The 25599-nt window shown below is 39.5% G+C and overlaps 1 protein-coding gene and 1 long non-coding RNA gene across 3 annotated transcripts; one reads left to right on the top strand and one right to left on the bottom strand.

The window, feature by feature from the left end:
• Positions 1 to 11493: 11493 nt before the first annotated feature.
• On the bottom strand, positions 11494 to 23749 carry LOC147865116 (Methyltransferase MT-A70 family protein). 2 transcript variants are annotated; one of them, XM_087317865.1, is made up of 9 exons: positions 23444 to 23749; positions 16194 to 16431; positions 15579 to 15706; positions 15461 to 15494; positions 12962 to 13037; positions 12708 to 12885; positions 12487 to 12597; positions 12257 to 12341; positions 11494 to 12161 (listed from the first exon to the last, which is right to left on the bottom strand). In XM_087317865.1, exons 1-9 carry the CDS (start codon positions 23744 to 23746, stop codon positions 12007 to 12009), a joined length of 1308 nt encoding a protein of 435 aa, XP_087173991.1. In that variant the 5' UTR covers positions 23747 to 23749; the 3' UTR covers positions 11494 to 12006. The 2 variants fall into 2 exon arrangements, with proteins under 2 accessions (XP_087173991.1, XP_087173992.1); XM_087317866.1 differs by lacking the exons at positions 15461 to 15494; positions 15579 to 15706.
• On the top strand, positions 14744 to 15495 carry LOC147865117 (uncharacterized). Its single transcript, XR_015529619.1, has 2 exons — positions 14744 to 14806; positions 15374 to 15495. It is a non-coding gene; the product is annotated as an uncharacterized LOC147865117 (long non-coding RNA).
• Positions 23750 to 25599: the final 1850 nt, after the last annotated feature.

Here is a 25599-nt window from a genome sequence, read left to right as displayed (position 1 = left end):
CCTTGCTTTTATTTGCTAAATATAGTGCTCATGCACGCTAGATGTGCATGAGTCACTTTTTAGTTGCTTGCGTTTTTCTATAAAATATTCACGCACTCTAAAAATGCATGATTTACCTTTTTAATAAAGGTAGGCGCAAATAAAGCACTTATAGTTATTAAATCTATTTATAAAACACTAAAGATAAGGTAGCATAATGGTAAAGTTGAGGTTTGGCTACGTGGAGGTACAGGTTCGAATCTTGCCCTATGCACGTGATAAATATCTTGATATATTATTTTATTTATTTATATGTAATTAAATCGGTTATATTATTTTTACTTTTTCACATAGTGTACGAAATACACTACGACAACGTGCGTATCCTTCTCCAAAAAAATTGGGAGAGGTTCACAGTGCAATTGAAAATGGCGCTGGACAAAGGATGGATGGCGTGGGCAACCCAGGCAGCGGAATTGTACGCGTATCGTGCAGACTGGGAGAACCGGCGAAAAGACAGCCGAGGTTTCTATAAACTAAATGAGGAGAGCATTGCGGTCGTACGAGAGGACCTAGCGCAAGACTATCGTGCACTAGCAAACCAACACTCTGAAGAACTCGTGCAACTCTTAGACGATTTTGGTGAAAGCTAGGAGGAGCTATTTCACTAGATCACACAAGCCGGCAACACGCGAACAAATGAGGAATCCAGCGAGACGCCAATCTGGGCACGGCCGAAGAACAGGAACCTCAGGCCAGATCACCAAAAATTACAACGACGGTGAACTGCGCGGACCGATGAGCGGAGTCCCCCACAGTACCAAACAACGAAACCACTGCCCAAGAGGAGGTTCATCCGCACGAGCCTACGCTATCATCGGACCACACGGAGAACGGTGTGGGCCAGGCGGAATCGCAGCCCCACTCCCCGGAACGTACAAAGACGGCCGACACCGCGGAGGAAGTAACGATTGAGACAGTGCCGCAGTCGATCGCAAGCATGACGACGACGGAGCCCAACCCACTAGCTCAAGAAGAGCCCACCGTACCCGGACCAACCACACACGACGACTGCGAAACCGGGAGAAACCATTCCGACCAAACAGGGGAGCCCCACCACGATGCACCTACGGGCCGGAAGAAGATTAAACCTTGGTGGCCTGAAATGTAACCTTTTTCATCTAGTGAAACAATCACTAATATCCCGATTAAGCCACTATGTCGCCTCCGGACGCGGACACCGCAACAGAGCCAAACATCCGGGCCATTTTGGAAGAAGATTATCAGGATGGGTCCAACGTGCCAGGGCAGTGTCCCACAAGCGTGCCAGGTGTTGTCCGCCGGAATAGTAACCGACGGAAAAGAGCGTAGGAATAAGAAATAATATAAGATCATAACGCATGTAACGGTTCATGCAGGAAGCGTGAATGACTAAATAGACCCTGCGTATATAAAGGGTAGAAAACCTCTGATAGAGGGAGCGTGTAATTTTGGAATGTAAAGGAACGTATCATAATAGAATTCTAACTTCTCTGAAAGTCTGTGTATAGCTACGGCTAATCTATTGTATGTCTAGAATACCTGAGCGTGTAAGAACGTAAGTGTAACCATTGCTAAGGAGTCGGTTGTAGCCGTCTCCCTTATACGCTGATAGGTTACAGGGAACATTCCCCTACGCATTACGCATAGACGCCTATTCGTTGTTCCACAACCACTTGGAGGTCTAGGTCGAAGGACTGACTGCAAACCGTGTTCCTAATCGGTAACAAGAAGACAGGTAAATCAAATCGTAGCCTGTACTAAACCCGAGTTAATTCTTCCCTTAGGAGTGTCTGATAGTATTAATAGTACTACTAGCCCAAGTATCTCAAACAAATTTGAAATCCTTAGTCAATTAAATGAAGAGTTAAATGACTGAGTCCAGCCAAAATAGGAGCCGTTTGGTTGGAGAACCCTATATCTGTACAACCCATTAGTGGTTCCATTCCCTCCAAGCAAGTTAGCAATGTGTTCCTAGCCCAAGTCATGGTTAATACTAAAATTACTCCTCCAGTATACGTCCTAGCACTTCTAGATTCCGGAGCCAATTCCTGTTTCATGGATCGAAATTTTGCCCAAGCTTCTCAGATATCCTTAAGAAAACTTCCTTGCCCCGCATCTGCAGTAGTCATTGATGGTCGTCCCATTGCTTTCGGGAATATTGTAGAAGAGTCAAAACCCATTCAAGTTGTCCTAGATAGTTTTCTGTGTAGTAAAATTCAATATAATTAGTAGTCCAGAGCATCCCATTGTCCTGGGATTACCTTGGTTTGAATTACATAATCCAGACATAGATTGGAGAACAAGAGAAGTCTGATATTGACAACCCCAAGAATCTACTCATCGAGTTTGGACCATTTCACTCCATCAATTACGCGAAGAAGGACACAAGGAGGCAATGTTCCTATTTGCAATATCAATACATCCTTCTAGCACTATTAAGAAGGAATCCCTAGTGCAACTTCCGGCGAAATATCATCCTTATGCCGATGTATTTGACAAGGTAAAAGCCAGTACTCTTCCTCATCATCGTCCCTATGATTGTCCCATTGATTTACAACCAGGAGCAGAGCCACCATGGGGACCAATCTACAACTTGTCACCCAAAGAGTTAGAATTCCTTCGAGCCTACATAGAGGAGAACTTGGCAAGCGGGTTTATTCGTCATTCGAAATCTCTGGCCGGTGCACCCATCTTCTTTGTCAAGAAGAAAGATGGCTCACTTCCTCTCGTCGTTGATTACCGCGACTTGAATAAAGTCACCATCCGGAATAGGTATGCACTTCCTCTTATATCAAGTCTTTTAGAGCGAGTTAATGGTGCCAAGTTTTTTACAAAAATCGATCTACGAGGAGCGTATAACCTCGTGCGAATCCGATCAGGAGATGAATGGAAGACCGCCTTTCGCACGCGGTATGGGCATTTCGAGTATACCGTTATGCCATTCAATCTAACCAATGCACCCATAGTCTTCCAACACATGGCAAATGATATATTTAGAGACCTCTTGGATATCTGTTTGATCATTTATTTGGATGATCTATTGATTTATTCATAGACCCAGGAAGAGCATGATTCTTATGTACTATTAGTACTAAAACGACTCCGCGAGAATGGACTTTATGCCAAGCTAGAAAAATGTAGCTTTGACTGCAAGCAAGTGGAATTTCTAGGCTACGTCATCTCCTCAAGGGGCATCTCCATGGATCCAGCTAAAGTCCAAATTGTGCTAGAGTGGCAAATTCCATCGGTACGAGATGTACAATGTTTTCTAGGTTTTGCTAACTTCTACCACAAGTTTATATAGGATTACTCGAAGATTATTTTACCTCTCACACAACTTACGAAGAAGGGACAAGCATTTCTTTGGTCCAATGAAGCGGACATGGCTTTTCGGCATCTTAAGTAAGCCTTTACATCAGCTCCTATTCTAGCTCATGTGGATACAAACAAACCATTCATCATGGAGGCCGACACATCGGATTTCGTCCTTGGTAGCATCCTTTCTCAACAAGGAGATAAAGGAGAGTTACATCCTGTGGCTTTCCATTCGCACAAATTCGATGCCGTAGAAATCAACTACGAAATACATGACAAGGAGTTATTAGCCATCGTGGATTCCTTTGTCAATGGCGGCATTTCTTAGAGGGCTCTCCACATCAGGTCATCATCTTTAGTGATCACAAAAATCTTGCTTATTTCTAGAACGCTCAGGTGCTAAATCGACGGCAAGCTCGGTGGGCTCAATTCCTCATGCGTTTTGACTTCAAAATCACATATCGACTGCGGAAGTAGCAAGGAAAAGCAGATGCGCTATCACGGTGTTCATATCTTGCACCTCGTCCTGGTGATCTAGCGTTTGATAATCAAAAGCAAGTAGTCTTGGGACCAACATGATTGCACACAACAAGGATTTTTCACACCCCAATGGATTCCCGGATTACCGATGCCATACGTGCGAACTTGAAGACAAACAGTTTTGCTCAAGACATTCTGGTGCACATTGATACCTCTCGGGCATCATGTTCCCAATCTCAACAACCAGGTATGGACTACCAACAATTCGAATATCATGATGGTTTGTTATTCTTTAAAAAGCTTGTATATGTCCCTGATTTCTCATGTCGCCTTCAAATCATTCAAAATTGTCACGACACCCATACGGCGGGACATTTCGGTAGTACTAAGACGTTGGATCTCGTTCAACGATCTTTTTGGTGGCCCCATATGCGACGTTTTGTCAACGACTACATTCGGACTTGTGATGCTTGCTGCCGAGCAAAGATGCCCGGACACCATCCATATGGCTTGTTGGAACCCTTACCGATTCCAAGTAAGCCATGGTAGTCTATTTGTCTTGATTTTATCACAGATCTGCCGGTCTCGAAGGGGTTTGATGCTATCTTAACCGTCGTCGATAGATATACTAAGATGGCACATTTTGTGCCGTGTACTAAGGCCATCACTAGCGAGGAAACCGCCGCCCTTGTCATGCGTGAGGTATTTCGGCATCATGGCCTCTCAAACAGTATCATCAGTGACCGAGGACCTCAATTCGTCTCCAAATTTTGGCAGCATCTCTTCAAGATGCTCAAGGTCTCTTGCAACCTCTCCTCCGGCTACCATCCCCAGACCGATGGGCAGGCGGAACGAACAAACCAAACGTTGGAACAATATCTCCGATGTTTTCTGAGCTATCAACAGGACGATTGGGCTGAGATTCTCCACTTTGCGGAGTTTGCATATACTAATGTTGTTCAGTCCTTGACTCGGGTCTCCCCATTTTACACTTATATCGGTTCTCATCCTCGTTGGTCGGTGATCGACACCCCGGAGCTACCTACCAATCCTCGTGCCGAGGATCATTTGGAGAGGCTATGCAAGATCCAGATGGATCTCTCTACTCATCTTCGTCATGCTCAACACACACAGAAGACTTATGTGGATCGTCATCGGCTTCCCTCCTCTTTTGCCATCAAAGATCGAGTATGGCTCTTACGTCGTCACATCAAGACTACTCGACCGTGCAACAAGTTGGATTATCGACGACTTGGTCCTTTCCGTATTCCTAGTAAGGTTAATAATGTCACGTTCCGCCTTGATCTCCCTCCGTATCTTTAGATACATCTGGTTTTCCATAGCTCTCTTCTTGAACCTTATAAAGCAAACACTATTCATGATCGTGTTACACCACCGCCGCCCCCACTTGAGGTGGAAGCCGGCCCGGAGTATAAAGTTGTTGTCGTCCTCGATTCCAAACTTGTTTGCAACAAACTTTATTATTTGGTCAATTGGCTCGGCTATAGTCCGAGCGAACGTACTTGGGAACTCGTCGAGCATGTCGCCAATGCTCAGGATCTTCTTCCTGAGTTCCACCAAAAGTATCCGGACAAACCTGGTTCGCAATCAACGCCGACTCGTTCCACTCGTCCTCTTAAGGGGGAGATGATGGCAAGACTCAAATCCATGACCTTATGTTATATGGGTCGAGCTCTTGACCATTATACCATCTATTGTAATACGTAGGATATTCTTTTCATTTAAGTTTTATTATAGGAAATTAATGTATATTCTAGATTTCCCTGGAACATTCTAGAAGCTTCAAGATTACTCCTAAGAACACTATAAAAGAAGGCGCCAGGGATTATTTTGAACCAAATTGGTTCAACGCCAATCTTAAGCCTCATAGCCCTTTTGTACTTACTCTTCACATAATATATCCTCTGTTATCATCATCATCTCTCTCTCTCTCTCTCTCTCTCTCTCTCTCTCGTCCTCGCTATCTCTCTCTCTCCTCTTCTCTCTTCCTCTCTCGGGAGTCTTACGCAGTCCCGTCCTCTTAGTACTAATAGTACTTCCCTTTTCCAATACTAATTCTCTCTTTGTTTTAGTACTATTCCTGACAGGTATTTTCTAGTGCGTACCAGGATGCGTATTCGTCAAAGACTACGTCTCGACTTGTTCAAACCTTATGGGTAGATGGGTTGTAGCATTTGTACCCCTTTTGTTCGAGTGAGTATCTTACGAGGATACATTTCTCCAACTTTGGGTCAAGATTTTGCCGCGTATCGTCGGGAATATTTATGTAGGCGATAGAACCGAAAATACGGACATGTGACAAGTCCGGCTTCTTTCCGAAGAACTTCTCATGCGGAGTTATATCGTGTACTCTTGAGGTTGTGCACCTGGTCATGAGATATACAGCCGTATTTGCCGCTTCTGCCCATTATGATTTCGGCAGGTTCTTCTCGTTCATCATGGCTCGTGCAATTTCTACTACATGGCGATTTTTGCACTTTGCTACACCGTTTTGCTGAGGCGTGTGTTGACACGAGAACTCTCATCGGATTCCTTCTTTTCGGAGATACGCCGTAAATTCATCCGAAAAATAGTCTTTGCCTCCATCTGATCGAAGACAACGTACATGCCGACCCGAAGTTTTTTCGACTTCGGCTTTGAATGTCTGGAAGTGCCTGAACACTTCACTCTTTTGCTTCATCGGATAGATCTAGGTGTTCCTAGAGAAGTGGTCGATGAACGTGACATAGTATCGGCATTCGCCGAGTGTTGCTGTCTGGGTTGGTTCATTATGAACATTTCGTCACGGTCGCCGTAGTCGGAGTTCGTGGCGTAATTTGTTAGTTGTCAGCCTTACTCATGCTTCTTCTTTCGACACTCCTCTTCGTAGTGGCCAAGTTTTCCACAGTACCCGCACTCAACTGGGTTCCTACGGTTGCTTGGTCCGACGTGATGACTCCCCCTTCCGCCGAACTCTCTGGGGCCGTTTCTGTCCGCTTGCCATTAGTGGGAGTTACGCTCTTGGTTGTGTCAACCTTGGCCGAATCAACCTCTCCTACCGCGGCTTTGTCCTCTTCCTCCATCGAAGTTCGAATATAGCATTTTTCCTTAATGCGCGTTGTTCCTTTGACGCATGTGATTCGCTTTGACCAGCAACAATGATTGGAGATCAAAAGAGGGAGGATTCTCTCTCACGAGAACAACCAATCTTATTGCGCCAAAGCGCAGTGCCAAGCCATTGAGGCATACCTGCACCATTTCTTCATCGTCAATGCTAACATTGATTGATCCAAGGGCATCACACAACTCCTTGATCTTTAAGGTGTAGTTTCCGATTGACATGTCCCTTTGTTGAAGATTGTTCAGCTTCTATCGAAGTTGGAGCTTTCGTGCGGCCGTATTGGCTGCAAGAATCTTCTTGAGGTTTTCCCATGCTTGCTTCGGCCTTTTTGCCTCTCGAATGTAGCCAAGCATGTGATCATGAACGCATGATGCAAGGCAATACAACACACGGCTTGCGGCCTGCTCCCAAGCGGGATAGTCGGCGTGTGTTGGGTTGGGGTGTGATTCGTGAGTTCCTTCGATGTAGCTCCAGTAGCCTTTTCCGACAAGATATTGATGCATCTTGTATTTCCAAGATGCAAAGTTCGTTCTGTCGAGCTTCTCGGTAGGAAGGGCGCTTCCCATTTGAGTATTCATGGTGATTCCTTCTTTGTCGATGGGTCGGTACTGTTGATCGTCGGCGTGCAGCACAACACAGTCGAAAATGCTTGATCAGGCAACCACACGCTCTGATACCATGTGAAGAAAAGAGGAGGCAAGAGTGGTTGTAATGCAACGGAAGATGTGTGTGTGTGTGTGTGTGTGTATGTGTGTGTGTGTCTCAAGACAGAGAGAGAGAGAGTGAGTGAGAGACAAACTGTATATTACCCAAAATTACATCAAAGCATAAAACATCCAACAATTACTAAGTTACAATGTGTTGGTTTATATACCAACTAAGCTAGGGAAAGTGCCCTTTCTACTATTTACAAAACTAGCCCAACATGTCCATGAGCTAGTGTGAAACCTATCTATGGGAAGTTGAGTTCGACTCTCAACACTTCTCTTCTTGCTACCTTTTCTATTGATCCTGTCTATGTTGCTTTCTTTGCCTTCTAGAATATGTTAATATATCTCTGTATTTGTTATCAACTCGATGGTCTTCATCTGAAGAGTGATGATATTGTTTCGCACCTGACGGCTAGTTTCAACAACCCCCCCCCCCACCCCACCAAAGGTCATCATCATTAATTAAACTTGGTTGTGGAAGAGAGGTATTTGGGTGAATAGAGAAGAACTCGAGACTTGTTGAGAGTTTTACACAAGATAAATATATTTCTTCAACTTAAATTTACTTTCTGTTTACATGTTGACCCTATTCAATTTAGAGTCATTTTCACTATGATGCAATAAGCATACAGAATCAAGTTAGATCACTAATATTCTCCATTTCCGCTTTTTGTCATTTGCAATTACTCCATATCATGTCCAAGTGTTCTTGCCGTGCACAATCAAATACCTTCATCTCCTTGCATGATAAATTCATCATCATTCACATTGGTTTGGAGTTAGACCATATGATTCTTAGTTGAGGACACCCTTCATCCCTAATTCTTAGTTTGGCAGGTGCTATTTCATCCCCTAGTGCCAAATATTTTATTCTAAACTAAGGGGCTGAATTTCATTTGTTTGTTATAGGAAAGTAGGCAAATTAGTTGTTATTGTTGTGTAATTTCTTCTTGATTTTTATTTTATTGTTAAAGAGTGTTTGCCTAAAGGACTACGGTAAAACTCTCTATGCTCTTTCAAACAACATATTTCAATTTATTAAGTATAATTTTTTAATAGGCGAATTCATTAAAATGTCATTCTTCTATCCAACCCATAATTCCACACATATTCATGCCTTCATCAAAATTCCACTCTCTTTAGGATAGTGTATGAGAATGTGTCAACTGAATTCATTGATTCCAATTTTTATTGATTGATCAAGATGTAGGTGTGTCTAGTGAATTCGTCATAACCTATTATGCAATTAATTGCTCCCTAATGTATTCTTTCTATTATTTGTTTACTAGATTTGGGTTAGCAATGTTCTAGTACTTAGTCAACATTAATCAACCAAACCATTAAAAATTATAATTTGTGTTAATTGAGAAATGCATCTCTATTAAATTTATTAAGTAAGAAGCACATCACAAACGACCTAATTTATGAACAACAATGCTAGCAATTAATCTAAACTTAATGAAGGACTCAAATCTTGGAGAAGGCCCACAAGGATTGATCATGATGTCATAACAAAGTGGTACCTAAAATTGTAGAGTCATGGTAGAACGGCTCCTCTTCTTGCAAATGCTCACTAAGGACATAACACTCTCACTATTGAAGGGGTGCAATATCAAGGAGTTATCATTTATAATCCGCTACAACACCTCACACAAGGAGAATGAATAATATCCTTTCCACTAGTTGTGATCCTATTGGATAAACATAATTTCCAAAGGAAAATAAGTTTTTTCTTCCACCATCCCTCAAATTTAGTGATTTGCCAAAGAGCATTTTCATGCCCTTGGACCCAAGGAGATGGGAAGGCATAGCTTGTGAATTCTTTATGACCTCATTGGACACAAAAGTTACCTCACTTCAAATTTCAATAAAAAAATCTATTTTATGCTTCTAAAGGTGACATGAGGGTAAATGCTTGCAATTATTCCATTATTTTAGACCAAATTTATTTGTGTTTGAGGACCTAAATTGTATCTTGAAATGTTAGTGCATGCCCTTTGCCATCACTATTTCTTTGCGATCGAGTGTTTGTCTCCTAATGGATTGGATTGAAGTTAAGCCCTCCCCCATTCGCTATGCAAAATGCCCTACATGGCTCCACATTGGCTAAAGGGTTATCAAAAAGAGAATTCCAATGGATACTCAAATTTCATGGAGTTACTAGCATACATTCCCTTGTTCAAACAAAGCTTTTGTGGGATTAACTTCTAATCTTTGTCCAATTTGGTGCTAAAGGGATACCCTTTGGTACAAACATTAAACTTGCCAACACGCATTTCCCAACAAGTGATTTCCCAAACACCAAAAGTAGGAGTTTGAAGATGTACTAACAAACAAGCCAATATTTTCATACACTAGAGACTTTGTTGGGCTAAAGTACGTAGCAACCAAGCTTTTCTTATAACATGTATATCTTTGATTGAATCAACTTAAATCCATGATTGCACCAATCAACAAGCAATCAATACTCGAGATAAGCCATTAATCTCGATTGCACTATTCCTAAATCAACCTGTAATAGTCCGGTTCTTTGGTTGCTTTGAGTTTTCTTGTTTGTTGAATATTAACCAAGAGGATACCCAAAATGCCTTATGGTCTTATTTGGATTATATGCCTTGGCCATACTTGTGCATGTCAACCATATGTGTGCAAGATTGAGAGTTTTGATGTAGAAATTCACATGCAACCTAACAACAAAGGCCATCAACTCAAGAGCATCCATTACTCTTTGCATATTCTGTGAATGCGCATGGCATAAAATATGAGTCATCCAAATGCAATTGGCTAAATGTCACAAGATTATCCATTTGTAATAACAATGGGCGTGTTGCAATCATGTAGAATATTGCACTAATGGAGCTACCTTGATGTATTGAACTATACTATGTTTAATCAAACCTTTGGGCAATGTTTAATCAAATCCTCTGTCCCATGTATAAGGGATTCTACAAATCTTCCCAGGTTTTATTTGCAATGCATAATTTGGCCTTCTTCAAGCAGTCCCAAAATGTGATAAAAAATGGAACAATAATGTCATCCCATCTTGATGCTTTCCACCATCCTAACCCAATTCTTGCCTCCAAAGTGCCATCCTTTGTAATAGTTTGTGTTGTGTTGCCTCTATGCATAAGGTTTCTTCCACTATAAGAATGGGTTGGACATGATAAAACAATGTGTTGGTCAAGGTCTAACATACATAATCATTGCATCTTGTATTGGTTCCCTCTTATCTTTATAAAGGGTTTAGCATCTCCGTTTAAAAGAACTTTTATCAAATGCCATTGTTTTCCATTGGATAAATTTTGGGCATTGGGAACCATTTGAATAACTCAAAACCATGTAAAATTTTGACAACTAACTTTTGATGAATTTCATTTCCAACTCTTTGAGACTATCTTTATGATTGCCTCCTTTTTGCCAAAAACTTTCTACAACTATGTCAGCTTTATTTTGAGTGCTTTTGAGCAATGAAATTTTTTATAACTTTTGTTAGTTTTTAACTCATATTGAGGTTTCCTACCAGCAATGTATGTATTGCTAAAAAATGGTGCAGTACACATCTTTGAGATAGGGAGAAACGAAACAGTCGTAGCTTACATTGGTCAGGTTGTCTGATAGGGACCTCGTACATTATGTTTCTGGCCTACCATCATGGATACTAAAATATCGCCATTATCTCCAACATAATATAGTCAAGTTTTCAGTCTTGTTTTAGAATCATGTTTGATTTCCATTAATGAATATCCTTGTTCTAATGACGCATTTTTTCTTTTCCTGTACCACATGATAGGGAACTATTAAAAAATGGCAAAATAAGTAGCAAGTTCCTAAAACAACAATCCCTGAAATAGCAAGTCTCATCTGAATACAATAATGCAAGTGCCTTACAAGAGAGGAAATCTGAATAGGCTGGTATTCATCCTTCCAAATAAGTTTTTAGTACACTGTTCCTTCCAGTAGGAATAAATCATCAAGTAACAATACAAAAACTATTGATTGTGATGTCCAACTAGCTAGGTGAGAGGCTGTTGACAGCGGTATCACAAAATTCTCTAACATAACCCTACGTCATATCATAGAATTCTCTAATATAAACTATGTTTGCAGGTGAGCCAGATGAAGGTCCTGAAGTTCTTTAATACAAGCCACATTGTTGAATCAGGGAAAGAAAACAAATACAGAGTGCCTATTCACATTATGAATGGACCTTTGGATTCCAATTTTCTCTCATTTCAAAAAATATCCACGATGATGATGCTGCTTCCACCTCTCCATAGATGCTTGTGCACATTAAAGCTTTGTGTGTGTATATATATATAAGGGCTGATAACCATATGTTGGAAAGCTACATGAATAGATTCAAGTTCTATCCCCAACTTTCTTTCCAAAGTAATGTGCCTGTTGGAAATGTAGTGGTTCATTTCCCCATGAAGTCCACTCTGGATTCATATCCCTTGCAAACAGCTCTAACCCTCTAACTGGAGCTTGCTTGGGCATAAATTTTGAAAGTAGCACTGCACGAAGCAAAAGAATCCAAATAAAGTGAGACAAGTAACACACCTATAGGATGACTGTATTTAAAAATGAACGTAAGAGATGGCATATGTACATGGTAGTGGTGGTTTCCGTGAATGATGACCTGGAATGCTGATGAAAACATAGTTTTCTGGAAGAACCTTCGACAAATGACTTTGCTAAAATAAGTGGAATGGAAATAAGAAACAGGCATTGCAATAGGAGGGGAATTGCTCAGATAGCTTATAGAAGCACAAACATTCGTTTTAACTTTTAACCTTTAAAAAACAAATAATACAAAAATCTTCCTTTACAATATTGAACCTGTGAATCAGCTGCAGCTATTTGAGGGGAAATGAATCCTAGAAGTAAACATTCATAAGGCTTCTGACGTGAAAGATCCAGCTCACTAATCATTTCTCCGGAAGATTTAATCTGTAAAGCAATAAATAAATCAATAAATCAATAAATCAATAAATCACAAGGTACTGAAAATATAAGTAGCACATGCCAAATAGGCATGTACATCAATATCGACATTGTACCTTCAGCCAATACCATGTTGTGCAGTTGACCATGCCCCATGTTGGGAAAAGCTCATTATCGACAAATGTCCGCAATTTCTCACGATTAGTAACCCATAAGCCTACTACAGCACCGTCACTATGTGCCAATTCTTTCAAAGGAAGAGAGAGGAGATATTTGTCTGGCAGTGTGGGATACCTGATACAAAATTTCAATTGATTCAGAAGTATGGTAGACTACAAATATTCCAAGATCATTAAATTTCAATACTCACAACCCATGTCGATGTACACTCTTATTCTCCCAGGGTGGATCTATCAATATGAGATTGTAGCCATTTTCTTTCTGACCTATGGAAGTAGCATATTCTGATTACTTTTATCACTTACAGTGAAATGTACATTCAATATAACACCTCAAGCAGTGTCTAGTAATATCTTTTGCAGCACAGAAAAAAAAAGGAAGGATGTGCAACTGAATGATTCCAAAGGCCAATGAAAATCTGTAAATATTTTCACCTACGAGATAGCCTAACATCAAGTCATTCTTGAAGTAGATCATATCAAGAACTGGTCTTAGACTTGAAAACCAACAGTTGACCATACAACTATCAATTGAAATGGACACATTCAATCTTTCTTTGATGTCATCCACACTGCGTATGTTTTTTGTCAATCCCACCTTCACTAGCTTGGCCCTGGTCTCATACCATGCTCCCCACCTTTTTGTGATTCCGACAATGAGCTTATTTTATCTACCATTGTTCTTCGAGTTGTGGTGATGCCATCAAACCTTAATGGAGAGTTCTAATAGACCTTGAAACCAATCCGTGATTTGTCTCTGTGAGTTCACTTGACACAATTTGAATACGAAATTCTTTATCCAGGGAATGCGGATGGGACAAAAATGGGCATTCTCGTAGGGGAGCTTAGACAAGACAATGATAAAGGAAATGGAAGAATGTAAAGGAGCATGGTAATGAAGCTGTAACTTACCATTCCTCATGACTATGTAATAAAGACAAACTTCTTCATATCTGTGTCTTAGTCTCTGTTTATTCAACTGCTATGCTAGGTTGTCAATCTTGGTCTTGTAAATTGTCAGTCTACCAAGCATTAAATGTTAGCTTTGTGTTGATTCCTGAATAAACAACAAAAGGTCAGTTGGGCTCTCCCTGGTAACATTGCCTCTACAGATTCTGAGATGCTATATAGATGGTGGAATCCCCTCATTGTGTGGTCCTTGTGAAACAGTCAGGCAAACGGTTTATATGCTGGAGGAACTAAGGTCTACAATCCCCATGATTGACCTGTGGTTGGTCCAGCTAGCACTGGGTTCTGATGCGGAGGTGTCCAATCATAAAGTCGTGCCTAATAAAGTCACTGAAAGTTATGAACTACACAAAGGCACTTAGAAGTGATAAGTGAGAGGGCTAACTTTTTTTGGAAGAGGTTTCACTTGGCAAACAAACCTCTTGACACTAACACTTGACTTGCCTTACACAAACCCCTTTTGATATAGAATTCAAACTTCTATTTTACATCGAATGGAGTCATTTTGTAATGCTGAAATTTGCAGGCCTTGTAACTGATTTGTGCTATTTTTTACTGTGCACAGTTTGTTTTGCTTTCTTTTGTACTGTGCTGAGGTGTGAACTTGTTCAGATCTAGCTTCCTGAATGAGAAATTAAATCTTCACGAGTCTAAATCTTAAGGAGATGTTTCTTCATTTATAGGACTTATGCAATGATGAAATTCTAGTTAAATTGGTGGTTTGATTCATGTTTTCGAAGTTCTATAGGATGTTTTTAGTTTAAGCCTTTATTACAAAGCTTCCGTAAGGTCAGGGTTACACTCATACTAGTAAAGTAAACATGTAAAAGCATTGGATTTTACTTCCAAGCATTGGGGCAGAATTTGTATATGTCATAAGATCTTAATAATATGTGTGATAAATACTATGTAATTATCTTTACCAGTTTTCTTGTGTGGCAACTGGAAAGTTAGTTGATCAATCCATATGAGGTGGGAAACCGTCAAGTTTGTTTCTAATGAAATTCTATATCTAAATTGGTGGTTTGATTTCTATAAGACAATTTCTAATTTAGACTTAATACTTGGTTTCCGTATCAAACAACTACAAAATTATGCATTTAAATTCTTACGACCAGAGTGACAAACTTCAGAATATAGGTCCTAATACTCATAATAGTAACAGCAAATATGCAAAAGTACTGGAAATTTACTTCCAAGCATTGGGGCAGAATTCTTATGTGTTACATGATCTTCATAGTATGGCTGTGGTACTATGTGCCATTATCTTTAACAGTTTTCTTGTGCGCTAACTGACAAGATAAATCACCTGAGAGTTTCACATTTTTTTCTTACCAATAAACTATAATTGATTAAAATGCTCATGTATACACTGCCACATTTGGGAAATTACTTTCCTTGAAATTGTTATATATATGGCAAGTTACATGTATAGGAATTATTTTGAGGTTTCCCAAATTTTGGGTCATTCTAGTAATTTCCCAATAGCCAATCGTACACAATATGAATTATAGTGAATAATACCTAAAAATGTGGATTTATTTGGTAATCAATTTAGAATTTCCCTTGTGGAATCATGATCAAAATCATACTTGAAAAACTATTAATAGAATATGCATGGGCTTGTTGGCAAGTGCATGGATGTGTATGTGGGTTGGCAAGATTGTATGCACCAGAGAGAGTGTGCGAGTACATGTGTGTATAAGAGACAGAGAACATACAAGGAATGAGCTCCTGAATGTCTGCAATATCAGACTGCTCAATTCAAGAAGCAAATACAAATTAGTGACATTTTTCAGTATTGCCATTTGCAAGTAGTTGTAATGCATACATACTCACCATAAAAAATCGGCTTTTCTTGGGAATGACATATGAAGTGTCAAAACTTGTTCCAACCAGTTCTTCATCATCATTATTTTCAACCATGTATTTGAATAATGGGAAAGTAGGTAGATCATCGTATGTCCCTGTCAGAACAGGAAGAAATTCAAGAATGGGCTAGTAAATCATAAGAAGTTAAATTTCTACATCGTAATCATGATTTATGATCAGGAATATATTGAATCAATGCAAATTTTCTCATAAGTCATGTTTCATAAATTTCCTTAGCCTGAAATAGCTCTGAGTTTTTCTTTATTCCTCAAAATATCCAAGTTTTCCCTGCAAAAGTGCAATGTGTTATTCGAGCAAATGCATGGTCAATTCATCCCCTTTTTGCTCAAATATACTGTGCTATTTGATCAATTATATGGTCCACTTATCCCCTTTCTCTTTCTTTCATGGGTTGACAAAGGGCATTTGGAGAAATAACAAGAACTCAGCAGCAGTTTTGGGAAATAAGGAAAACATCAGGAGTATTTCACAGTGTTCCCAAAACATCTGTAATATGCAACCAGATAGATCTGAAAACAATGTGGCTCAACTTAATGGAAAGAAGGATCTATAAAAGGTTACCACTTCCTCCAACTTTTGAAAATGTCATCTCACAAAGAGAAGCTTGCCATACTGTGCCAAGTTCCACAAGGTCCATACCCTTGATCTCTCTATTCTCTTTTGTACTCTGGTCTAGATGATGAGCTACTTCATTTGTTGTAGATCTAAAGATCCGGGCTTCAATGTTCCTCAGAAGGTTAGTAACTCCAGGTGACTCCAAGAATGCATTATGAGCATCAAAAATCAACTTACGTATCTCCTGCAGGAACAAAGTAAAACCCTAAAAATATGAATATTCTATATGAATATTTTGCGTATATTTTGTGAAAACTTTCCTAGGAACAAAGAGCCCCAGGCATATGATGGGTATTTAAAATTTTTGCATTAAAAGGAAATTCAAATATTTAAACTTCTTTTTCCCCTTTACTTCTCCCCTTCCATTTAAGTTTGTCACTTTGGAGCAATCACAAGTCTTTGTAGTGTTTGGCCATCCTACACAGAAAAATTTCCTTTCCTATATGCAGACGACAAATAGATTAAGGTACACTGAGATAGATGACTGAGTCCATACAACTGAAGGCTGTGGAAAGATGTATCCTAGGCCCTTACAGACATGGTCATTAGTTTTCATCTTCCTCAGATAGGGTCTCCATTGCTTTCCAAATTCTTAAGCAGCGAAGATACAAGAGTTTTTTCAGTGTGGCCAATATTGGAATTTACTAAATTTCTTACAAAAGTTTCTTCTTCAATGTCCTGAAAATCACCTTCTTGGTCTATAGAGGGCATCAAAATATGTGTATTCTGGAACATTGAGCAATGCATTTTCTCTTTCTTAAATGAGAAATTCAAGGAGTTACCAATGTCTTCTGGTGTATATTTCTTCTTCCAAAATGCCTGTTATAAATCACACGGCATAGGAATTTTGCACATGCATGTGCAAGACATTCGAATTGATACAATAACTGGTGCAAACCCTCTAGAAATAACTTATAGTCCTCAATGGAAAAGAAAATATTTGTGCATCATCAGATCAAATATTTTCCAAACATTCAGGAGACCTCACAATCAACATCCTCAGCTTTATTAAACTTGCCACTAAGGGAAGTTGACTAACATAATTGGCAGATGGACGTATTTATATCCCAAAAACAAGGGACATGTTCTTCCTCTTGCTTTTATAAGGTTCCTGCTGTCCAAAGACACCATGGAGTCTAAATGGACAAAAAATGAAAATATGGATCTTAACACGCACGACGAGGGTCCAGATCCATGGAAGACCCCAAGAAGATACCATAGACGAAAAGGACGGGATGGAAGCACCCCGAATAGGGTTAGAAGGGCGCACAAGGCACCCAGAACACAAGCCCCATTTGACATTCCATTTGATGTCGAAAATTGGAAACATGATCTATTACACCATTTGATTGCACAAGAGATCAATTTAGAGAGGATATAAAAATAGCACTAAAAGAAGAAATGAAAAAGGAGATAGAGAAACAAAAAACAGAGTTGTATGCCTCTCTCAGAACTGAGTTATTAGAAGAGATGCGGAAAGACATAATAAGCCATGTGAAGATATCACACTTAGAGTTCAAGGATGACATGACACAATAACATAAGGATGAAATATCCTCAAGTAAGGTTGAGTTAGGAGCTATAAAAGTGGATTTAGAAAAAGGACAAGAAGTGAAGGGCAGTATGAGGATTAGGGTTTAGGTCAACTACAGAGGGAGAGAGTCTGAGTGAGAGACAAAGGGAGAGAGAGAGAAAGAGATGCACGTTGTCTTGGGTACAAAGAGTGTATCACTTTGTTGGTTTTTAGATATTATGTATATACAAGTCAAAAATGTGCTACGAGTGCACGATGGCCCTTTATTCCCAACAACCTCCCACCTAAAGGCAATGTGCTGTGAGACAAAAAAAAAAGTCAACTAAGTCCAAGTATGTACAAAGCTGAACTACATACATCTATCCAACTCCCATCATTTGTTGGCAATGAGCAAATCACTCAGCTGGAAGATCCTTCGTGAGTAGATCTACAGGATTATTATTTGTATGTACTTTGACAAGCTCAATGTTCTTGCTGTCAAGTACATCTCTGATGAAGTGATACTTCACTTGTATGTGCTTCGTCTTTGCATGAGAGACAAGATTCCAAGCTAGCATGATAGCACTCTGACTATCACAATGAAGAATAGGTAACTTTGTAATGCCCAAATCTCTCACTAGATATGAAAGTTGTAAAGCCTCCTTGCATGCCTCAGTGGCTGGTACATACTCTGCCTCTGTAGTAGATAATGCAACACATTTCTGTAGTCTAGAGATCCAAGAGACCGCTCCTCCTGTGAAAGTAAACACATACCCAGAAGTAGACTTTCTGCAGTCCGCGTGACCAACATAGTCCGCATCCATAAAACCAACGACAGATGCCTTTTGCTTTCCAAAGCAACTGCACAAGTCCTTTGTGCCTTTGAGGTATCTCATAATGCCTTTCACCACTTCCCAATGCTTTTTGCCAGGATTTTCCATGTACCTACTAACCACTCCCACTGCAAAAGCAATATCAAGGCGTGTAGCCTTATTGTTGTGGCGAAGCCTTGATATGAATCCAGAAGGGCGGCAAGAACTTTAGAAACTAGCTGCTTGTCTGAAATCATTTCATCAATGTTGAGTAGTTGTTCCTTGAAATCCTTGATTTTTGTTAAGAATGCGTCCATGGATTCACCTTCTTGCATCCTTGTTTCTTCAAGTTGTCGCTTAAGCATAGCAACTCTTGCTTCATTCCTTTGAGCATACAGGTTCTTTAACACATCCCAAGCACTTTTTGAGGTCGTGTAAGATCGGATATGTGGAACAATGTGATGTTTGACCGATAATGCGATGAGAACATGGACTTGAGTGCCCTTAACATCCCACTTAAGTTGTGAAGAAGTGGATTGTTGAGTGGAGCTTGAAGCATTGTTTGCATCAATTGTTCCTGAAGGGGGGAGAGAGTTTGGAGAAGAACTTGAAGCTAAACGTTCATCGGACCCGATGACAATGTCCCATAGTTGCTTTGCTACCAGTACATGTCTCATCATGTACACCCACATGGGATAGTTAGTACAATCCAACTTGTCTTCAGTATTAATCATAGAAAAAATATTAGTTTGCTCAGTCATTGCAGAAGCAAGAAATATGGATGAGATATTGTAGTACTTGGTGCTAATATTCACCAAAAATGTACTAAAGCAATATAATATTGAAGAAAAAGATGAGAGATAAGAGTCACTTTGTTGTGCTGAAAACTTATTTTGTTGTGGTAAAAACTGGTTGTTGCAGTTGTTGTGCAGTCAAGGTTTGAGATTGCTACAAAACTTGTTTCGACTGTACCTCTAAAACCAAAAATCCAATTTGGGCGTGCAAGTAATCAAAAGAATCAAATCATAATCTACTTTTTGAAAATGTGAAAATAGGGAAAGATCGCCTCTGCTGCAGTTTTTTGTTGTTCGAACTTTCATTGTTGTAGATGGAGGGGTTTGATGTCTTCTTAGGTGGGAAGAGATAAACAGAAAGATCTGTGTATGCCTATTTGGAAGGATAGGATAGAGAAAAGTAACCTAAACCTGCTCTGATACCATATGTAGAAAATGCAGGGATCTTAGACTAACTCTCACAAGAAGCACTAGAGGTTCGGGAGGAGTGGTTGTGCTATACAAAAAGGAGCTCCACAATAGAGCGCATGTTGTCCATAAGAATGTAGATGCATGCTACATGTGGGTATGAATCAAAAGAGGGGATCTTAGGGAGCTATATATTGCAATTTGCTACTTTCCACCTGCGTATTCAAGGTTTGCACCTCTAGGTGAATCACCATATCTACCATTATATGATGATATCATAAGATTTGCTACTATGGGGGACATAATACTATTAGGAGATTTTAATGCACGAACCAAGGATGAACGAACGACTATGGTTAACACCAACAAGGCTGTTTATGAAGAAGTTATGCCAGAAGAGGTTGGTCTAAAGCGACAACCTCAAGATATGAGTGTTATAACTGAATATGGAAAACACTTTCTAGCCTTGGGAAGTGCGCATGGATTTGTGATATATAATGGCTTGTCACAATGGCCTGGATTAGATGCTTTGACATGTTGGAACCCAAAAGGAGGTGCAAGCGCAATTGATTATTTAATGGGATCTCTATCTCTTATACCTGAAATAAAATAGTTCACTATATCAAGTAGACCTATTGGCTTGGCAACAGATCATGCATCTCTACGCTTCGAGGTAAAGGATGTATATGCTATGGAGAATGGGCTGGCTAAGTATCTATTTACTCGCGAGACAATTGATGTGTATAGTTGTGGTGTATACAATGGCATGCTCGATTTGGATCCTTTCGCACCCCTTGAACTTACCCTAGCATTGTCAAAATCATTGCATAAAGCAGCCACAAATGCCTTTCCTCACACAACAACCAATCCCCCCAAACTTGGTAGAGTAATACAAAATAGTTGGTATGATGGGGAATGTCGTGATACAAGGAGATGCTTGCAACATGATGTAACTCGGGGCATTTATACCCACAAACAAGCGAGAGCAACCTTCCAACGCCTTGTAAGGAAGAAGAAGAGATTGTCTTTGGCTAAATTTGAAGATCATTTGTATCGCTTGTTTCTAGGACAAGAAAGTAAAAGAGCATGGAAAATGTTTAATGAGAGGCAACCTACCACACAACTGACCTCACCTCAAGATGGCATGAATATGCAAAGGCTCCTCTTCCCCACCCACATGGCTCATGCCCACATGAATCAACCTTTTTTACTCCACAAAATGTAAGAAATGCAATTGATCGGCTACAATTTGCTCCCATTGCTAGCACACACATTTAATAGAGTCATGTGTGAAGGTTTCCCTACTAGATGGACCCAACATACCATTGTGCCAATCCTCAAGAGTGGCGACCCCATGATGCCAAGCAACTATAGGACAATCATGATTGGCCATTACTTGGCTAAACTATATGGCTCAATTCTAGAATCAGAATTGAGTATATGGGCAAAGCGGAATGGCTGCCATTCAGTTGGTTTGTTGTTCTCAAAGACGAGCCAACACTTAAGATGTAATCTCTTGTTTGGTCTTATAGGCCATTTTGGCCTCTTAAAAGACGTTAATCTCTCTCTCTCTCTCTCTCTCTCTCTCTCTCTCTTGTTTTTGATTTGTTGTTCTCAAAGACAAGACAACACTTAAGATGTAATCTCTTGTTTGGTCTTATAGGCTAGTTTGGCCTCTTAAAAGACGTTAATATTTCTTTCTTTCTTTCTTTCTTTATCTTTTATTAATTTTTTATCAACTACTCCTAGGCAACATACAAAATTTCTTGAATGAATGAAATGCACATTCATAACTCGCCCTTTAGAGTTCAGTCTTTCATATTACGGTGGATTGAATAGCCGATAGGCTAAACCACGAAGTTTTTATTAAGTGATGAATAATATTTCCAGCATATATATTTTTCTAGCACGAAATTATTGAGAGATCATGGGAGCAAATTGATTAAAAACAATTACAAATGGCAATATAATTGTCCTGATGAAGGATGTCATTTCTTTCAAATTTCAAACAATTGGCATCTGTTTGCAAGTAAACTAGATAGAGTGGGTCACATCTAAAGACGTTACCATGTGAAGAAGCAAGGCATTGGTTTCAATTTTCGTCCCTTCGCATGTTTTTGCAAATTAAGTTTCAACTAGGGCATATGCATTTGGATATGTCTCTTTGGTGACGACGCAAAGCATTTCTTTCAATTTTGTAAGGTATTAGTCGTTTCTCCAAACTTAGCCAGAAACAACATATCTATTTGTGAAGAACATAGAGATTTCGTCCAATTTTGACACCATTTACATGGTTTCATAGTTGAACTAGATATCAAACATCTAGGTATGTACCTTTTTGTTATGCATAGAGAGTTATAAATACTTTGGAATTGTAAAGAAATGGACTAGATCTTCACCAATAACAAAGACAAGCATTGATTGATGTTATTGTCTCTCATTGATATGCAAACTGCATAAAAATGGAAAAGAAATGGATCAATTCTTTATCAGCAAAACATTTGCTAGAAAAAAGGCATCTCTCAATATCATTTTGGCCTCATAAAAGACATCAATATATCTTTCTTTTTTTCTTTTTGGCTAACATGCAAAAAAGCATGCAAATAGTACAAAAATTGAAAAGAAACTGATTGAGTTTTCGCCAAAGGTTTATTCTTCTTGGATTCAATCCCGCAGTAACTGATGACTAAGCTACTATAGTTATGGTATTTTGTACATATTAGATTGTGTTGGAGGGTGGAAGCTCCAAACCTACACTCTCTTTCATCTTTATTATCTCTCTTCTACATTCTCTCTCTTCCTAGATTCTTCTCTCTCTAGAATTTGCAACTCTTTAAATGCCTTCTCTCTCTTCCACTTTTCCAAGATATTCCCTCGTATTCCTCGTTTATTGTACCTGTTTGGTAATACAAGAGTCACTTAACTACCAAACAACCATTTTATCCACGTTCCATAATTTTGTATAAATAGGCTATACCAACATTTTTTGTAAGAACTTTATTATTGCTGCTACTTGCAAACAAGCTCTATTCTTTGGCTATGTCTCTACTTCTTTGCAACTATTTTTGCTATTGCTGTCTAACAGCCTTCTCTCACAGCTTGGCTCTGTGTTTATTTTTTCTAACAACTGTTCCACTACTGCTATTAACAACTTTTGTAATAGCTTGTACCATCATCAGAGTTAGGCCACTTTCCCATTCTGATGATTTTTGGAACAACTTCTGTAGAGAAAAAGAGAACATAATGGAGCACTTCTAAACGTGGTTGGGCCCAGTTGAGGTGCAAGAAGCATACAAAAATGGTTTGGAAATGGAAAGAAATGGCTTACTCCTACTTCTTTGTTTCTAATAAACCAACAACTTCTGGTCAGAAACAATTACAAATGGTTTGAAAATTGAATGCAGTGCCTCGCTGAACACCTCTCAATTGAGCTGCAAAGTATATACAAATAGCTCAACAGAAAGTAAAATTTAGCTTTTTTCTCCAATAAAAAATGGAAGTAGTAAACATTTGTAGATGTGATGTTGTCTAGTTGAGCTGTGAAAGGCATGAATGCATACATTTTCGCCGCTCCAATCAAAATAAAACTACTTTCTTTCCTGTTACTTTTGAAAACTAACCTTGCCTTTTCGCCTCGTGTTTTAATGGTAAGAATGAATCAGAGCTTACCTGGTGACGTTTCAAAGCAAGAAGCTCCTTAGAGTTGGGAGACTTCTGCCTTTTCTTCCTTTTCCTGATCCTCTTCTTCTCCTTCTCCATCTCTTTCAGATCTCCGCTGCGAGAGCCTAGTTTCGTTGAGGGAAGCAGGAAGAAAGAGCGAGAATAGTAGAAAGACGGGAGAAGGAGATGGTGAGAGTAAGAAGCAGAGATGAGGAGGCAAGGATCGAGGAAGAAAACGGAGGAAGAATCGTCTGTGCGAACGGGAAAGATCCCGTCTAGAAGAAGTAGCTGCTCCGTCAAGGCCATAGACATCGTTTGAACTTTGAACCAACGAACGAATGGCCCTCCCCTCCTTTTTCATTTTCGTTTTCTTTAAAAGTTACGTACATATATATATACATATCTTATGTATGTTTTCTTTTAAAGTTACGTAATACATATCTATATGATCCATAGAATGAACCATACGTATCATACATACATGCCTTCGCATTCGAGAATGATTCAATCAAGCGTGTATGGTAAATAATCTCGAAGTTGGATTGGATTGACTATGGTCTATATTGTATATTGATTCACTCTCAATCCCAATAAGTGGACTCTAATCCATTGTGAACCACCAACATAAGTATGGTTGCAATATTTGCATTGTATCACATGCATACCTTTGGGATGCTTCTTAAGAATCAAGACATCTCTATCCTCCTCACTTTAGAACTTTACAAAACAATGAGTATGAACTATAGAGATTGAATCAAAATATGTCATTATAAATTATAACCAAACGTTCAAAAACTATAAAACATATATTCGAGAATATGAAGAAAAACATGACGTAGGTCGTAGTAGCATAACAACTTAACACTAGGGTTAGCTAATTTCTAATAACAAAGAAACAAAAAAAAAGGAACATGACACTAACATAAAAGTTTGCCATGACATGACACTAACGAGAGGATATGAGAAAATTGGGAATTGAACCCAAAACATAAGCAATAATAACATGACAACTTACCACTAGCTTGAGGTAATTTCTATCAATAAGGAAAGAAAAAAAATGCTAACATAAAATTTTGCTATGACATGACACAAACGAGAGAGATGAGAAAATTGGGAATTGATGCCAAGACATAGACAACAATAGCATGACAAATTACCACTAGGGTGAGCTAAAATGTAAGGATAATAAATGAAAAAAAAAGGAGCATGTATTTTTCCCTTTTCAAACGTGTTCGTTTTCAAACGTTTGAATGCTTGCACAAACACATTTATTACATTCTATGATTATAATAAATACATGTCCTCTAGCGTCGCTCCGGATGAAAATAGAGAATTGTTAAACTTGGACATTTTAAAGCCGATTTGATGAAGATATTGGGTTATATTCGAATGTCATGCTCTAGGCACTTGTTTGAGGCCATAGAGAGGCTTTTTGAGTTGGCATGTAGCAGTCGGATGCGTATTCGACTTGAATCCGGGTGGTTGTAACGTGTACACCTCCTCATCTAATTCGCCTTGGAGAAAGGCGTTCTTAACGTCCATCTAATGGAGGTGCCACCCTTTTGTTGTTGCAAGCGTGATCACGATTCGGATGGTAGTCATCTTTGCCACCGAGACAAAGGTCTCTTGTAATCGACCCCGTGTGTCTCCGCATAACATTTTGCTACAAGTCGGGCCTTATACCGATTGACGGCGCCATCAACATTGTGCGTCACCTTGAATATGCATCGGCATCTGATTGCCTTTTGATGGTGTGAAGAGGGGATGAGATCCCATGTCTCGTTTCGGGAGAGTGTTTTCATCTCCTCATTCATTGCTTCGGAAAAGGTTTTCAACTCTCGATTTGTCACCACCTTCATCATGAATGCATAATGATATGCCATGTAGTCATTGTAGCCGAATCGGTTGACTATGTTCTTCTCTGGGGTGGAGCGACGTTGTCGTAGTGTAATTCGCACACTACGTGAAAAATTACATTTTTGTCTCTCCGGATAGGACATGGAGGAGAACCGGAAGGAGGAACTGGTAAGGACTGAAACCGGTAAGGAGACCCGGCAAGACCCGGATGAAGAAGGCCAATGAGAGTCGGTGAGAAACGGACGAAGAGATCGGTAAGGAGGTCCCGGTAAGAACCGGATAAAGAAAACTAACAAGCACCGGATAAA

The sequence above is a fragment of the Azolla caroliniana genome, unplaced genomic scaffold, assembly GCF_043228905.1.
Source record: "Azolla caroliniana isolate FFs.n. ecotype wild unplaced genomic scaffold, voAzoCaro1.0.p SCAF_4, whole genome shotgun sequence".
Taxonomy (NCBI): Eukaryota; Viridiplantae; Streptophyta; class Polypodiopsida; order Salviniales; family Salviniaceae; genus Azolla; species Azolla caroliniana.
Note: the sequence above shows the minus strand (reverse complement) of the source record. Positions and strands in the feature narration are given on the sequence as shown.

Coding starts and splice junctions, on each gene's coding strand:
- LOC147865116 (XM_087317865.1), bottom strand. CDS start 23,746: ATGTCTATGGCCTTGACGGAGCAGCTACTTCTTCTAGACGGGATCTTT. Junction 12,598..12,707: donor CAACATGGTATTGGCTGAAG/GTACAATGTCGA, acceptor ATTGCTTTACAG/ATTAAATCTTCCGGAGAAAT. Junction 12,342..12,486: donor TAGCTGCAGCTGATTCACAG/GTTCAATATTGT, acceptor CACTTATTTTAG/CAAAGTCATTTGTCGAAGGT.